We start from the raw sequence: 14,661 nt of genomic DNA, 5'->3' as shown, positions 1-14,661 counted from the left end.
TTTGTGACCTCTTCCAGAACATGTGATTAGCCTGGCCCAGCATGACTCTCTCCCAAGCAGGGCCAAACAGATGCAAGCTGGAAGCACCATTTTCACCCTAAAGGGATCAAGACAAGGCCCAGCAAACTGAACCAGCAATATCTAATTGTCTGGGGTTCTCATGATGCTCACATGGGCCCCACCTCGAGAGTGCCTGTTACTGTAACATCTGGAGCTGTTATAACACTGCCCGTTTTGATATGTGGCCAAAACCACTCTACTTTCAGACTGTGTGAACACTGTTGTAATACTCAATAAGCAATTAGTAGTGCAAACCCTGATTGTGGTAATATTAGTGCCTAATTTAATTTAATTAAGTATTTAATTTCCATCTGGTGTCTTTATAAAAGAAAAACAGGAGGGAGGAAAAATAATCTCAGATTATTAAGTACTTTAAGCTTTCACCTACTACCTCTTGGGCTATAGCAAATCATTAATCTTTTAAAAGCAAAATACAAAATAAAGTAAAATAAAAATTAAATTTTAACTTTCAAAAGGCAATAAAAATATAATTTCTTTTAAAGTATGTATTAGTTTCACCATATTTCTAGACTATTGTAAAGTAATATACAATTATATAGAATATAGCATTATACAGTAATGTAACATGCTATAGACTATCCCCCATAATATTAACAACCCATTCTTTATCAGTTGATATTCATTAGTCTTCTCTGACAATGCCAAACCTATTCCCTGATCTCCAACTTACCCATCAATGACCACTTCTGATGAGGATCTGAACACTAGTGCAATAAGACAGACAATATTATAAAATTCAAGAAACATTAAGTTACAATAGGAAGGATACAACTGAAAGAATGATGATGTGGTTTGGTTGTGTCCCCACCCAAACGTCATCTTGAATTGTAGTTTCCATAATCCCCATATGTTGTGAGAAGGGCCCAATGGGAAGTTATTGAATCATGGGGGTGGGTTTTTCCCATTCTGTTAGTGAATAAGTCTCATGAGATCTGATGGTTTCATAAATGGGAACTCCCCCCTGCACAAGCTCTCTTGCCTGCCATCATGTAAGATATGACTTTGATCCTCCTTCGCCTTCTGCCATGATTGTGAGGCCTCCTCAGCCATGTGGAACTGTGAGTCTATTAAACTGCTTTCCTGTGTAAACTACCCCGTCTCAGGTATATCTTCATTAGCAGCCTGAGAGCAGAATAATACAGATAATTCCTAAAATTAATTAAGATGTCAGAAAGCGTTCTTGGCAAAAACCAAGTTAGAGTGGAAACTTCTCTTTTCTTTTTAAAGATATATCCTATGATATGGTCTTTAGTGGAAACTCACGTTTTCTATAAAAGTGAATCTGATTTTTCTATATAATATTCTTGCCTATTTCTCTCCAAAATGGTTTACCTGTCAGCATTCTCAGAGAAGAAAAATTTGCTTTCCCAGGCAATTTCCTTTCTCTTTTTTCCCTATATTTTTGAAAAATTCTTTCTTAAAGGCTTTTCTAAAATTCTTTTTTAGAAAGAAAGTTGGAGAAACTGAGATTAGGAGATTTTTGAGTTGACAGATAGCATAGATCATTAATTTTTTTCAATTATGGTTAATATATTAAAATAACAAAAACTGAACAGAGAATAGAAGCCCATATGCTAGGGAATAAAAGCATAAAATATCATATACAGTAAATGATAGTCAATCTGTACAGCATTTTTTATTCATGCATACACTAATTTGATGGTTGAGATGTTTAAATAAATTCCCTGAAAAATTTAGTAAGTAGCTACATATGTGACCTGTATGAACACAAATTACCATTTTCTTCTAGGTTTCACATCAAAATTTCACATCATAATATACTATATATATTTCTATATATATATAGTAGAGATAGTATATACATATATGTATACATATACTATCTCTGCTATATATAGTATACAATACTATATATAGTGTAGCAGAGATAGTAGTGTGAGTCATATATCATCTCTAAAGAGTAGCATAATCTTGGCGTGAGTTAATCTTGATTTACATTTTAACTCCACTCTATGATAACCACCAGGATGTGTTATATTTTCGTAGATAATATTTTCTTCGGCTGGTTTTCGATGCTGACTTCTCTGAATCTGGATGTTTCTCATGTGAGATGTCATGAGGTTATAGGGGACACTCTTCTAGTTGTAAAGGCTATAGAAAAGACCTGAGGGCAGATGCATATCATTGACAGGTCCCCCATCATTGGGGAGGCACATATTTGTGGAGCCCTTACCTGTGTCAGGACTCTCAGCCAGGAGCTGACCCTCAGCTTTAAAACAAGGTTAACAATATCACTGACATTCCAGCTGTAGCACATAGATTTTTCTCTTCCTTCCTCCAACATACTAAATTCCCTCCCATCTTGCGCCTTTGCTCATATGCTCAGCTCAGTTTGGCAATTTCTCTCCACTCCTAATTAATACCTACTCATCTTTCAATTCTCAGCTCAGAAGTCACCTCTCCAGGAAAGCCTTCCTTTACTCCCCCAGACATATGGGATTTATGTTATGCATGCTCGTGGCACCCAGTCCTTTTCCTTTATAGCACTTAGTTTGTGAGTATTTAGTGATGGTTGGATTCATAGCAGTCTCTCTGCTAAACAGTATTCACACCTACTACTAGTCAGTGACTAGTGCTAGTTGTGTAAATAAATCTGTATTATGGACTCTGTTTTTAATTCAGAAAAAAAATTAGCAAAATTTCAAAAACTGAAAGAATTTTTTCTGAAAATATTATTGAAACACTACATTGAAAGAATAACAGAACTTGATACTAAGAGTGTGACTGGTTAATGATAGACACTCCTTCCATCAAGAGAAAGTGTCTGTTCCCCTCCCTTTGATGGGCAGACCTGTGACTGCTTTGACCAGTACAGGACAGCAGAAATCATGCCATGTTAGCTATGTGCATAGCCCCTAAAGAACATCGCAGCATCCACTTCTCACGTGAAGGAAGCCAACCACCAAGAAATGAGACTATTCTGAGACCACCATTCTGTGAGAATCATGAGCCACAGAAAAAAGCTCTGGAAGAAGGGACCTGTGTGGAGGGGGTGAGCTGGAGGTCAGGCTGAGCAACACTGAGGCACCAGAGATGTAAGTGAGAAAGTCAGCTGGAAAGTGGTTCCCAGCTTCAGCTGCCCCAGTGGACTCCATGTGGATCAGAGACACAAGCCTTCCCCCAATTCCTAATTCACAAATCATGGGCCAAACAATATGACTGTTCTAAGCCACGAGGTTTCAGGGTGGTTTTTTGTGCATCAACAATAACTGAAACAAAGAGAAAGAAACGTAAATGCATGATAAGAAGGAGCTGAGGAAAGATAATTCAGAGGAGAAAGTAGATGAAGGGCAAAATAAAGAAGCGTGCAACAACTACCTTGAGGCTGGACATGGTGGCTCACGCCTGTAATCCCAGCACTTTGGGAGGTTGAGGCAGACAGATCGCTTGAGTTCAGGAGTTTGAGACCAGCCTGGGCAATATGGCGAAACCTTGTCTCTATAAAAACACAAAAACAAAACCAAAAATTACCTGGGTGTGGTGGCGTGCAACTCTAGTCCCAGTTACTCAGGAGGCTAAGGTGGGAGAATTGCTTGAGCCTGGTGGAGGTTGCAGTGAGCTGAGATTGTGCCACTGCACTCCATCCTGGGTTACAGAGCGAGACCATGTCTCAAAAAAACCAAAACCAAAACAAACAAACAAAAAACCCAACCACCTCAGAGGTAAGAGTTCAGGTACTAGGGACAGTGAGGCTTTCTCCATAAACCCACTAGAAGTTTGGAACCTCTACCCCCACCCCACCCCACATTTTTCATGATGCAGGTCCCGATATATGGAACCCCTCTACAATTTTATAATGGTGCTGGTAAGGAAAAGAAAGTGTGGGGAAATAATCTGACAGTGTTTACATGATCTATGTTTCTAAGAGTTACACCTATTGTGTTGTCAAACATATCGAATTAAGTAACTTGAATTATTTAAAATGTAGGAAATTCTTACCAAAATTTAATATAAGAAGGTTCCCATTCAGCAGGGGAAGTTGGGCAACAATTTTATTGTAATGGGATTTGACCCTCGAATGGGTAAATGAAGCTTTCCCCAACCAAGAATGGAATAGGAAAGAGGAAAGGGAGTAACCTTTGTTGAAAGTCAACTATTGCTATGCTTTGCCTATTTTCTTCTTCTTCCCTCCTCCTCCCACTTCTCCTCCTCCATGATCACAGAAGTGGCTAACATTTGTTGAGCACTTGCTATATCTACATGCTGCAAAGCTTTACATGGATCATCTCATTAATCTTCATTACATCATAATATAGGTGTAATCTTTGTTTTACAAATGAAAAAAACAGAAGCTCTGTATGTGAAGTTAATTGACCAGGATTGTACAGATAGTAAGTAGTGGAGCCAGCATTTGAACAAAGGGCTCCTTTGAACAAACGGCTCCCTCAGCACAAGGGAGAGGAAGAACATATTTCATATGTTGTCTAAGTTAATTTAATTTAGTCCTCATAAGAACTATGTAAGATTGATATTACTATCCTCATTTTTCAAATGAGGGGTCTGAGGCTCAGAAAGGTCAAGCAAGTTGTACAAGATCACACAGCTGTGACCATGAACTCTCCACTCTCCCATAGCAATTTATAAGCATTGGGAGCAACAGAATCATAGATTCTTAAAGCTGGAAGGGGCCTAGTATAACCTTCTTATTTTATAGGAACCGAAACCCATTCATATGAAAGTGGGCTGATGAAAATGGGGAGAGAGGAATGCCATCTATTGCTTTAATTCAGTCATTCTCTACACACCTGAATTGAGGATCCAGTAATAAAAAGATGTGCCTGTCTGCCAAGAGCTCCTTGGATTAGCAAGTTAAACAGTGCTTTGTCATAGGAGTCAAAACAGGGATACAGATGCATCTCATCCAACCTGGGGACCCAGGGAAGTCTTCTTGAATGGAGTGATGCCTTCAATGAGTCTAAAGAGGATTAGGAATTACCCAAGCAGAGATGGGGCCACACACATTCCAGGAAATAGGAAACCATGCACAGAAGCCCAAGTAAGAGAAAATAGGGATGAGATCAGAATGAGGATGGCAAGTAGGCAGAGGCCACATCACGGGGGTGGGGTGTTGGGTGGGCTATGGTAAAACATGTGGACTTAATTCTGAGGATACTGGGAAGCTACTGGAGGATTTAGACAAGAGAGTGGCAGTTAGATTTGCAGTTTAGAAAGACCGCTTTGGATAAGATGGCTATTGTAGTAATCCAGGAAACCAAAAATTATTTTCTGGACTAAGTGGTAGCAGAGTGGATGAAGAGACATGGGTGGATTTGAAGCATTTTAAGAAGATTGATTGGTCAAAACATGGTGATTGATTAAATGTGGAGGTAAAGGAGAATGTGAGGCAAAGGATAACACAGATTACTGGCTTAAGCAACTACCAGTATGAATGAAATAGGGATTGGAAGGAGCAATCCTGGGCAGGACATGATGAGCTGTGCTTTGGGATGTCGACTTTGGAGTGCCTGTGGAGCAGCCAAATAGGGATGTCTTTTAGTCAGTTCTGAAGCTGGGCAGGAAAAGACCAGAAATGAAGGTTTGAGCCATGTTGGCACTGGGGTGTATTTGAAGTCATGGGCCTAGATTCGCTCATCCAAAGCAGGGAGCATGTAAAGTTGGAAGAAAAGAGATGGAGGCTAGAGAACTCTGGGAAATACCATCATTTAAAGGAAAGAATGAGGAAAAGCAATGGAGTAGAAGCAGAGGGAGAGAGACAGACTGGCAGAAGAAAAGAAGCCATGAGAGGGAAGCATCACTGAAGCAAACGATTCTTTGGACATGTATATACCAATGCTATGTTAAAACCATTGTGCGTTAATATCACAAAAGCAAATACAGCGATTCCCTGGCATTGTGAAACTGGCATTTCTCTGTGCTTCATAAGAAAATGAAGCAACTTCATTTCACAAGGCAATGAACGGGGTTATCAGAGCCCTGTTTGTGTGTGTGTGTGTGTACACATGCATATACATATACAACAATTTTAACTGTAGAAAAATGTTTTTCTTTTCTTCTACATTTAGATTTAGCAGAATTTGAAAGGTCTTTCCCCTCAAACTATTTCTTCCCCCATAAATATATATGAATATCAAATGATCATAAACATACTTCTGGAAAAATAATGTTGCAAGAAGCTCTGAAAAACTGAAAAAATAGCTGATATAAAAGTTTGGGGAACTACCATTTGACCCAGCAATCCACTTCTACCCAAAGGAAAAGAAATTGTTCTACCAAAGAGACACTGCCACTCATATATTTATCACAGCACCACTCACAACAGCAAAGTAATGGAATCAACCTAGGTGCCCATCAGTGATGTATTGGATAAAGAAAATGTGGTACATATACACCATGGAATACTACACAGCCATAAAAATAATGAAATCATTTCTTTTGCAACAACATGGATGCAGCTGGAGGTCATTATCCTAAGTGAATTAATGCAGAAACAGAAAATCAAATACTGCAATACTGTTCTCACTTATAAGTGGGAGTTAAACAATGAATACCCATGGACATAAAGATGAAAACAACAGAAACTGCAAACTCCAAAAAGAGGCAGGAGGGGAGGCGGGAAGGGCTGAAAAACTTGCTATTGGGTACTGTCTTCACTATTTGGATGATGGGTTCAGTAGAAGCCCAAACCTCAGCATTATGCAACGTATCCATGTCACAAACTTGCACATGTACCCACTGAATCTAAAAAAAAAAGCTTGGAGCAACACTCACCTCTGCTTATCATCATAATACATCACAAACTTGTTAAAATTCAACATATTTATATAGTACTTAGAACTTTTCAGGATATTTTGGTTATCTCATTAGCCCCTAATGTCATTGTAATGAGGTAGATGACTCTGGCATCCATGGGTTATTACACTGTGCTAGGAGAAAGTAATAAGCAGCATAAGAGTGGTGTGGGGACCAAGGGCCCTTTGAAGTTTCATTGAAAAATCAACTCTCAAAAGGCAGATTAATAAGAGAAAAGGCATATAAATTTATTTAGGGTGTACATATGGGAGCCTTCAGAATGAAGACCCAAAGACACAGGAGAAATTGACCTATTTTATGCTTAGGTTTAACAAAGTATGGACAGCCATGTAGAAATATGAGTGGACCAAAAGGGTATGATCTAATGCCAACAAACTGAGCGAGGAAACCCAGCCAGGTCTGTCTGCCTGGATTCTCCTTCGCCTGTCTGAGCAGCATTCCTTCCTTCTGGGGGTGGGACAGGACCTTCTCTGGAATGGGGGTCTTATGATCTACAAACAAGGTATGTCAGATAATTTCTTTATGGCCACTTTTCACAGAAATAGGGCAGAAGGAAAACTGGAGTAATATTTTTAGGTTTTATGTCTGGCTTTGGGGAAAAAGGCATTTTGGTTTCTATGACCCACCTCGGGGAAGAGGGATTCCAGTTTCTGAGCCTAGCCTCAGTGGGGCATGGGACTGAGAGACAGAAGGGCAGGAGAAGGTCAGAGAACAAACCTACACCTCTGAGGCTGCTTCTGAGGCCTTCGTTTTGGGGCATTGTTTTCTGAGCCCCAACAGAGGAACACAGAAAGAGCTACAGAAATTCAGAAAAGGAATGTGTTTCTTGCACAGGAAGAGGTGGGGACCAGAGAAGGCTGAACTTTGAAGTGCAGAAAGCACTGAGAGCTTGCAGTGTCCCTATCACTGTTGTGGGCACTTTATGTTATCTCATTTGAAGGACTTGGGTATTTTAAGTGGTGAAAATAGGCATTTTATATAGAGGCAGATGGATACTCCATAATGAATACAATGCCTGGCACAAGGGCACAATAACTGTTAATATTAGTGGCTATCACAATTGAGTACTTACTGTGTCCTAGAAGCAATGCTCAGATTCCTTGTATATGCAGTCACATTTCAGCCTCAAAACTCTGAGAAAAAGGTATTATAACTCCCACTTTACACACCAATTCAAGACAATGTGTGTGCACACATATACACATATATGTACATAACAAGTGAGTTATAAGTGAGGGCCCTGGTAAAAAAAACAAATGGCATACTTAAACAATTCTGAAGAGCATGTTTAATAAAAGGAATGTTTTTAGAGGTGTGGGCAGGTAAAGAGAACCAACGAGGAACACTGAGGCACCCAGGGACTAGCAAACACGAGAAGCCAATACCACCCCTAGATAGAATAATGGAAGGCAACAGCATTACCAGAACCCAGCTGAGAGCTGGAACCATGGAAGAGGGGCCACCAGCAGAAGCTATGATTGTAGAAGGATGGAGCTGTTGCTACAACCATGAAAAAGCAGGAAGGGAGCCAGAGAAATAAATACCCCAATCTCTCTCCCCTCTTGTCCTCCAGTCTCCTGTAAGTATATCCCATTCACCCAAACCAACAAAAATAGGATGTCAGGTGATGAAGTCCATGAAGATCAGTCCTCTACAGCTTCAAGCAAGAAAGAAAATGGTGAAACACGGGTCTTGGGTACACTAAGGTGATACAGCCAGAATGTAGGAGGGCCAGGAATCAAATTCAGGCTTGTCTGACTCAAAACCCATGCCTTATCCACTGCTTTTATGTATTCCTCTACCATACATACTGTAGATGCTTAGTAAATGTTTCTTTAATGAACGAAACCCCAGATGAAAGTAGGAGAAACTGAGATTAGGAGGCTATGTGTCTTGATTTTAGGAACCAGAGTCCTGGTTACCGTGGAACCCTCTCGGGGTCTGTAACTCACTGCCTGCCCATTCAACCAAACACCACTCACTCCTTGGATATAAAAGGTAATCTGCAGCAATGGGCTTCTTTCGCAGTAAATATTTATGTAATAATTATGTTAAAACACTCAGGACTTAGTGTCAAATTGTAGATTTATGGTACTTACTTGGTCCAATATTTCTAGCACTTAGGATGGACAAGGACACCCTTGAGCCCTCCTTCTCTTTGAGAATTCCCACCTTGATATGGTTTGGCTGTGTCCCCACCCAAATCTCATCTTGAATTGTAGCTCCCATAATTCTCACATGTTGTGGGAGGGACCCAGTGGGAGATAATTGAATCATGTGGGGCAGTTTCCCTCATGTTGTTCTCGTGGTACTGAATAAGTCTTACAAGGTGTGGGGGTTTTCTAAGGGGAAACCCCTTTCACTTGATTCTCATTTTCTCTCTTGCCTTGTGGCCATGTAAGATGTCCCTTTTGCCTTCCACCATGATTGTAAGGCCTCCCCAGTCACATGGAACTGTGAGTCCATTAAATCTCTTTTTCTTTATAAATTACCCAGTCTTGGGTATGTCTCTATCAGCAGCGTGAAAACAGACTAATACACACCCCCAACTCAAAGCACCTGTCTCCTATGAAAGTAAATTTTGTATCTGCTAAAATGGAGTAAGAAAAGAGTAAGACAGGAATGCCTGTTTTAATCTTCAGATACTTGTTATCTAAAATTGACTTCAAATAAGGCAAGATACCAGCAATATTATCAATGGAAAAGAAAACTTGCCCCTGTGTTAATCAACATCCAACCAGAACAGAAATAGCTTTAGGTATGTCAAACAGAGGGAATTTAAAGGAAATTGCTTATAAAGCTCTTGAAATGTCCAGAAGTGCAAAAGGAACAATTTGACCATAAGCCATACATTATCATTCATAATTACATCCCCAGTGCCTAGCACAATACCTGGCAAGGGTCCAATAAATATTTATTGAATCTATGATTACACTTGTGGGTGAGATTTGGTCTATCAACCTAGGAAGGCCACTAGTTCTATTGGAAAGCATACCTTCAAGCAGCTATATGACTGATAATTCAGTGAATGTGCATGTGTGGTTTGGCCTTCGGTAGGAAATCACGTGCAAAGCCTTCTGTTCAAAACCTCTCAATGGATAATATTTACTGACCATCTATTAGGCTCTAGTTACTATTCTATGCACTTTGTAAGCATTTTGCAATATTAACATTTATAATAACTCTATGATAATGTGTTCATTACTCCTCATTTATAGATGACGATGAAACTGAGGAAAAGAGTAACATGCCTAAGATCATAAAACAAGGAAATAGTAGAGCCAAGCTTTCACTACACAGTCTGGCTCTAGAAGCTATGCTCTTAATTTCCACAACATATGCCTCTCCACAGCTCATTTGATGAAGGCTTAGCCCACTTTCCCACTTTTGTTTTCCATTTTCCCCACAGTTCTCTGGGGACAGACACCAGTCAGCTGTTTCCCCAGCCTTGTGTTTTCTTTTCTTTCTAATAAAGAAAAATACAGCAGACTGTATTTTCCAGTCCTCCCTCAAGGTTATTGTAGCAGGGTGGCAGAATTTTAGACAGAAGAATGGGAGCAGAGGTGATATGCATTCCTTCTAGGCCTGACCCATTAAGCCTTTCACATGTGGTGGCTGTATATTCTTTCTTGTTCTTCCAGTTTGAGAAAGGTGAGTGATATGGGGTGGCTGTGTCCCCACCTAACTCTCATCTTGAACTGTAGCTCCCATAATTCCCATGTATTGTAGGAGGGACCAGGTGGGAGGTAATTGAATCATCGTAGTGAATCTTTCCTGTACTGTTCTCGTGGTAGTGAATAAGTCTCATGAGATCTGATGGTTTAATAAAGGAGAGTTCCCCCACACAAGCTGTCTTGCCTGCCGCCATGTACGACATCTCTTTGCTCTTCCTTCGTCTTCTGCCATAATTGTGAGGCCTCCCCAGCTATGTGGAATTCTAAATCTATTAAACCTCTTTCCTTTATAAATTACCCAGGCTTGGGTATGTCTTTATTCACAGCAGGAGAACTGACTAATACAGTGAGCATGGAAAACTTGGATGCCACATGTAGAAGAGTTGGAGCCACAAAATAGAAGAAAGCTGGATCCCTGAATATTGCTTGGAAAAAAGAGTTGAGAACCAATCAGGAACATCTGTGTTAGACTTTAAGTGAATAAGAGATAAGCTTCTATCAACTTTGTGCCATTATATGTGTTGGAGTTGTTTTGTTACAGCTCCTATAGATATGTAAATTGATCTACCTACTGTCCTTTGAAAATGCCTTTCCCTTAGAATTCTCATTCTCTCCTTCAGTTACTCACATCCAAAAATTATTCAAGGCCTAAACCAGGTCCAATCACCTTCAAGCAGCTTTCTTCCACTCCCACCCACCATAGAGATCTCTCTTTCTCTCACCTTCCTGTAGCACTTTGTTATGTATACCTCTTATGTGCACTTACCCCAGCTCCAATTCTGGATGTCTTGTTTTCCTAGTGAGATTGTGAGCTCTTCAAGGTCAGGATCATGTCTTTGTGCTTCCTTCTTTTGTGACTCTGAAGTGCATAACATGGTGATGTGCCTTGGGAATTTTCAATAAATATTCATGGGAAAAATGAACATATCAATGTATTAAGCTCAATAAAGTCCATTTTCCTAAAAACAGTCCTTCATTGCTGAAGTGTAAAAGCATGTAAACTATAATCTACTGGATTTGGTAATTTTATTATTCTTTTTTACTAATATATACATTCTAATACTTTTTGACAACTGCTTAGAGAAGACAGAAGGCATGCTTATCAAATTGCAGATGGCACAAATTAGAAGTAATAAGTAATGCACGAGATAACAGAATCAAAACTAGACAAGTTAGAAAGAAGTAAATAACATTTAACAGGGATAACTACAAAATTAGATTTTAAAAGAACACTTACCCAATTTCAGTACTGAAAGACATGGCTAACATCAGGTTTTAATTGGCTGCTAGATTGACATGAGCCCAGAGTGGTACACAGAGCCCTGTTCATAGTTAGACTCAGGGCACTGAGTGGTAAGTGAAGTTTTCAGGTCCAACAAGGCACAGGCATGAATGAAGATTGCTAGATGGTGGCCAGTTAGAGACATACGGAGCCTCAATGTCTGGTAAAGTCTGCAGTAAAGGGCAGAATGAAGTCCTATACTTTATTTAACCTGGGAGCTAAATAAATAAACAATATATAATAAGAGTAAATAAGCTGGGTGCAGTGGCTCACGCCTGTAATCCCAGCACTTTGGGAGGCTGAGGCGGGCGGATCACCTGAGTTCAGGAGTTTGAGACTAACCTGACCAACATGGAGAAACTCTGTCTCTACTAAAAATACAAAATTAGGCAGGTGTAGTTGCACGTGCCTGTAATCCCAGCTACTCGAGAGGCTGAGGCAGGAGGATCGCTTGAACCCAGGAGGCAGAGGTTGCAGTGAGCTGAGATCGCGCCATTGCACTCCAGCCTGGGAAACAAAAGCGAAACTCCATCTCAAAAAAAAAAAAAAAAAAAAAAAAAAAGAATAAATAGTAAACTAATTTAAAAATAAATAAATTTTATATTTAACCTGGGTAAACTTAAGATCAACTTTCACCTGTAACTTTGATGGGAATCCTCCATCTGAGGACACCATTAAGTGATTTCTGACGCTAAACTGGGTCTATTGGGGCTGCCTGGATCCCCCAAGAATTTTGCTTTAGAAGTACTACCTAGTAGATCTTAAAGGTTTGTTATTTTACTTTTGGTCCCACTTCCCAACATCAGTGTCAGAGCTGTCCTTAAGACTCCTCAAATTTGGGCAGGGCGTGGTAGCTCATGCCTGTAATCCCAGCACTTTGGGAGGCCAAGGCGGGTGGATCACCTGAGGTCAGGAGTTCGAGACCAGCCTCGCCAACATGGTGAAACGCTGTCTCTGCTAAAAATACAAATTAGCCGGGAGTAGTGGCGCGCACCTCTAGTCCCAGCTACTCAGGAGGCTGAGGCACGAGAATTGCTTGAACTGGGGAGGCGGAGGTTGAAGTGAGCCGGGATGACACCACTGCACTCTAGCCTGGGCAACAAGAGTGAAATTCCGTCAAAACAAAACAACAACAAAAAACAAACAGACAAAAAAACTAAAATGTGAAGCTGGGAATTTTGAAGCTCATTTATAAATTCACACCACCCTTGTGGGAGGGGAGAGAAGGCAGATCACATCTCCGGGCTCAACTGGGGCAACCATTCTAGGATGCTCAGACAGACCTGCTCCTAGAAATCCAGTTTCCTAAAAGCTGGGATCAGAGTTCTGGCAAGAAGGCTGGAGCCTGGGCCTTGGCCCTAGACCACCAAAAAAGTGAATACAGGCTTAGGCAGTGTTCATAGAGGCCCAGCATCTGGAACAAGGGTGCTGCTGTAGTCTGTGCTGGTCAGACCACACAGGAAGAATTGTTTCTTTTCCGGATGCTATGATTTTAAAAGGATACAAGCAAATTGGTGTGTATCAAAAGGAAGCTGACCAGAATGTTGAAAGGACTTGGAAACCAAATCACTAGTTACTTTTCAGTGGTTTGGGCTCCAGGACTGGAGGGGGTTAGGGTTGGGGGTAGAGGATGGTGTTAGGCAGCATAGATAATTAGAACTGTTTTCAGATATGCAAATGCTGTTTTGTGAAAACACACACACGCAAACACACAAAAAACAACAAAAAAACTTGTACTTTAGGTAAGGCCAGAAAACAGAACTGGGACCCGTGCGATTTAAGCTTAAAATGAAGAATCTGTAAGCCATTATAGCTCTTCAAAAGTGGACTAGACTTTGTAAGTAAGCAAGGTTTAAACTGTTCAGGCAAAAACCAAGAAGCCCTCCAGCCGCTCTGTCCAGACCGAGGCTGGCTCTCCAATTCCGCGCTGGGGACGATGGGAGGTGTGCACCTGCGACAGAACACAGGTACCGCCAGGTCTGGGTAGGGGTGGCTTTTCGCCGAGGTCCCCCGCCTGAACATACTTCTTGCCCTTGCTGCTTCCCCGGCCGCCTCTCCTGGCCCCACTCCTCGCGCGGCGCTCGCCGCCACAACTCCTGCCTAGGCTGGCGCGAGACCCGCCAGCGCCGGAGTGGGCGCGCGGGCTGCGCGCAGGCCGGCGCCCGGAGCTCTGGGCATGCTCAGTCGCGCGGGCAGGGCTCCGGGCGCGAGCTGGGCTCCTTCTGCACCACATTCAGCGGCTGCCAAGAGGAGCCGCCGGGCGCTCGCAGGCTTGGAGCGCACTGCCCGCGGCAGGACCCGGCCGCCTCCGCCTCCGCCGCCGCCCCTAAGCCTCCCGAAGCCATGGCCGGGCTCGGCCACCCCGCCGCCTTCGGCCGAGCCACCCACGCCGTGGTGCGGGCGCTGCCGGAGTCGCTCGGCCAGCACGCGCTGAGAAGCGCCAAGGGCGAGGAGGTGGACGTCGCCCGCGCGGAACGGCAGCACCAGCTCTACGTGGGCGTGCTGGGCAGCAAGCTGGGGCTGCAGGTGGTGGAGCTGCCGGCCGACGAGAGCCTTCCGGACTGCGTGTTCGTGGAGGACGTGGCTGTGGTGTGCGAGGAGACGGCCCTCATCACCCGACCCGGGGCGCCGAGCCGGAGGAAGGAGGTAATTGCCCGCCCGGCGACTCGAGGGGCGCGGCCGGGGCGCGCGCCGGGCCCTCCCCTCCCGTCTGCAGCCGCGTTGCCTGGGGAGTAGCGCCATTGGCACCTGGGCTAGTTCACAACTTCCCGTCGTGGGGCGAGTGTGTGTGTGTGTGTGTGTGTGTGTGTGTGTGTGTGTGTGTGTGTGTGT

General features: G+C 42.4%; 1 protein-coding gene across 4 annotated transcripts in view; it reads left to right on the top strand.

The window, feature by feature from the left end:
• DDAH1 (dimethylarginine dimethylaminohydrolase 1) overlaps positions 1 to 14,661 on the top strand; it is a 254,705-nt gene that overhangs the window by 98,074 nt on the left and 141,970 nt on the right. Inside the window, exon 1 of one of the 4 annotated variants that reach the window (XM_025377493.1) lies at positions 14,018 to 14,475. The exons of the other annotated variants lie outside the window; for them this stretch is intronic. Within the exon in view, the coding sequence (XP_025233278.1) occupies positions 14,173 to 14,475 (303 nt within the window). The 5' untranslated portion in view covers positions 14,018 to 14,172. Of the gene's footprint in view, positions 1 to 14,017; positions 14,476 to 14,661 lie in introns of those variants that run through there. 4 annotated transcript variants of the gene reach the window in all.

The sequence above is a fragment of the Theropithecus gelada genome, chromosome 1 (genome assembly GCF_003255815.1).
Source record: "Theropithecus gelada isolate Dixy chromosome 1, Tgel_1.0, whole genome shotgun sequence".
Lineage (NCBI taxonomy): Eukaryota > Metazoa > Chordata > Mammalia > Primates > Cercopithecidae > Theropithecus > Theropithecus gelada.
This window is presented reverse-complemented; position numbering and strand designations above follow the sequence as displayed.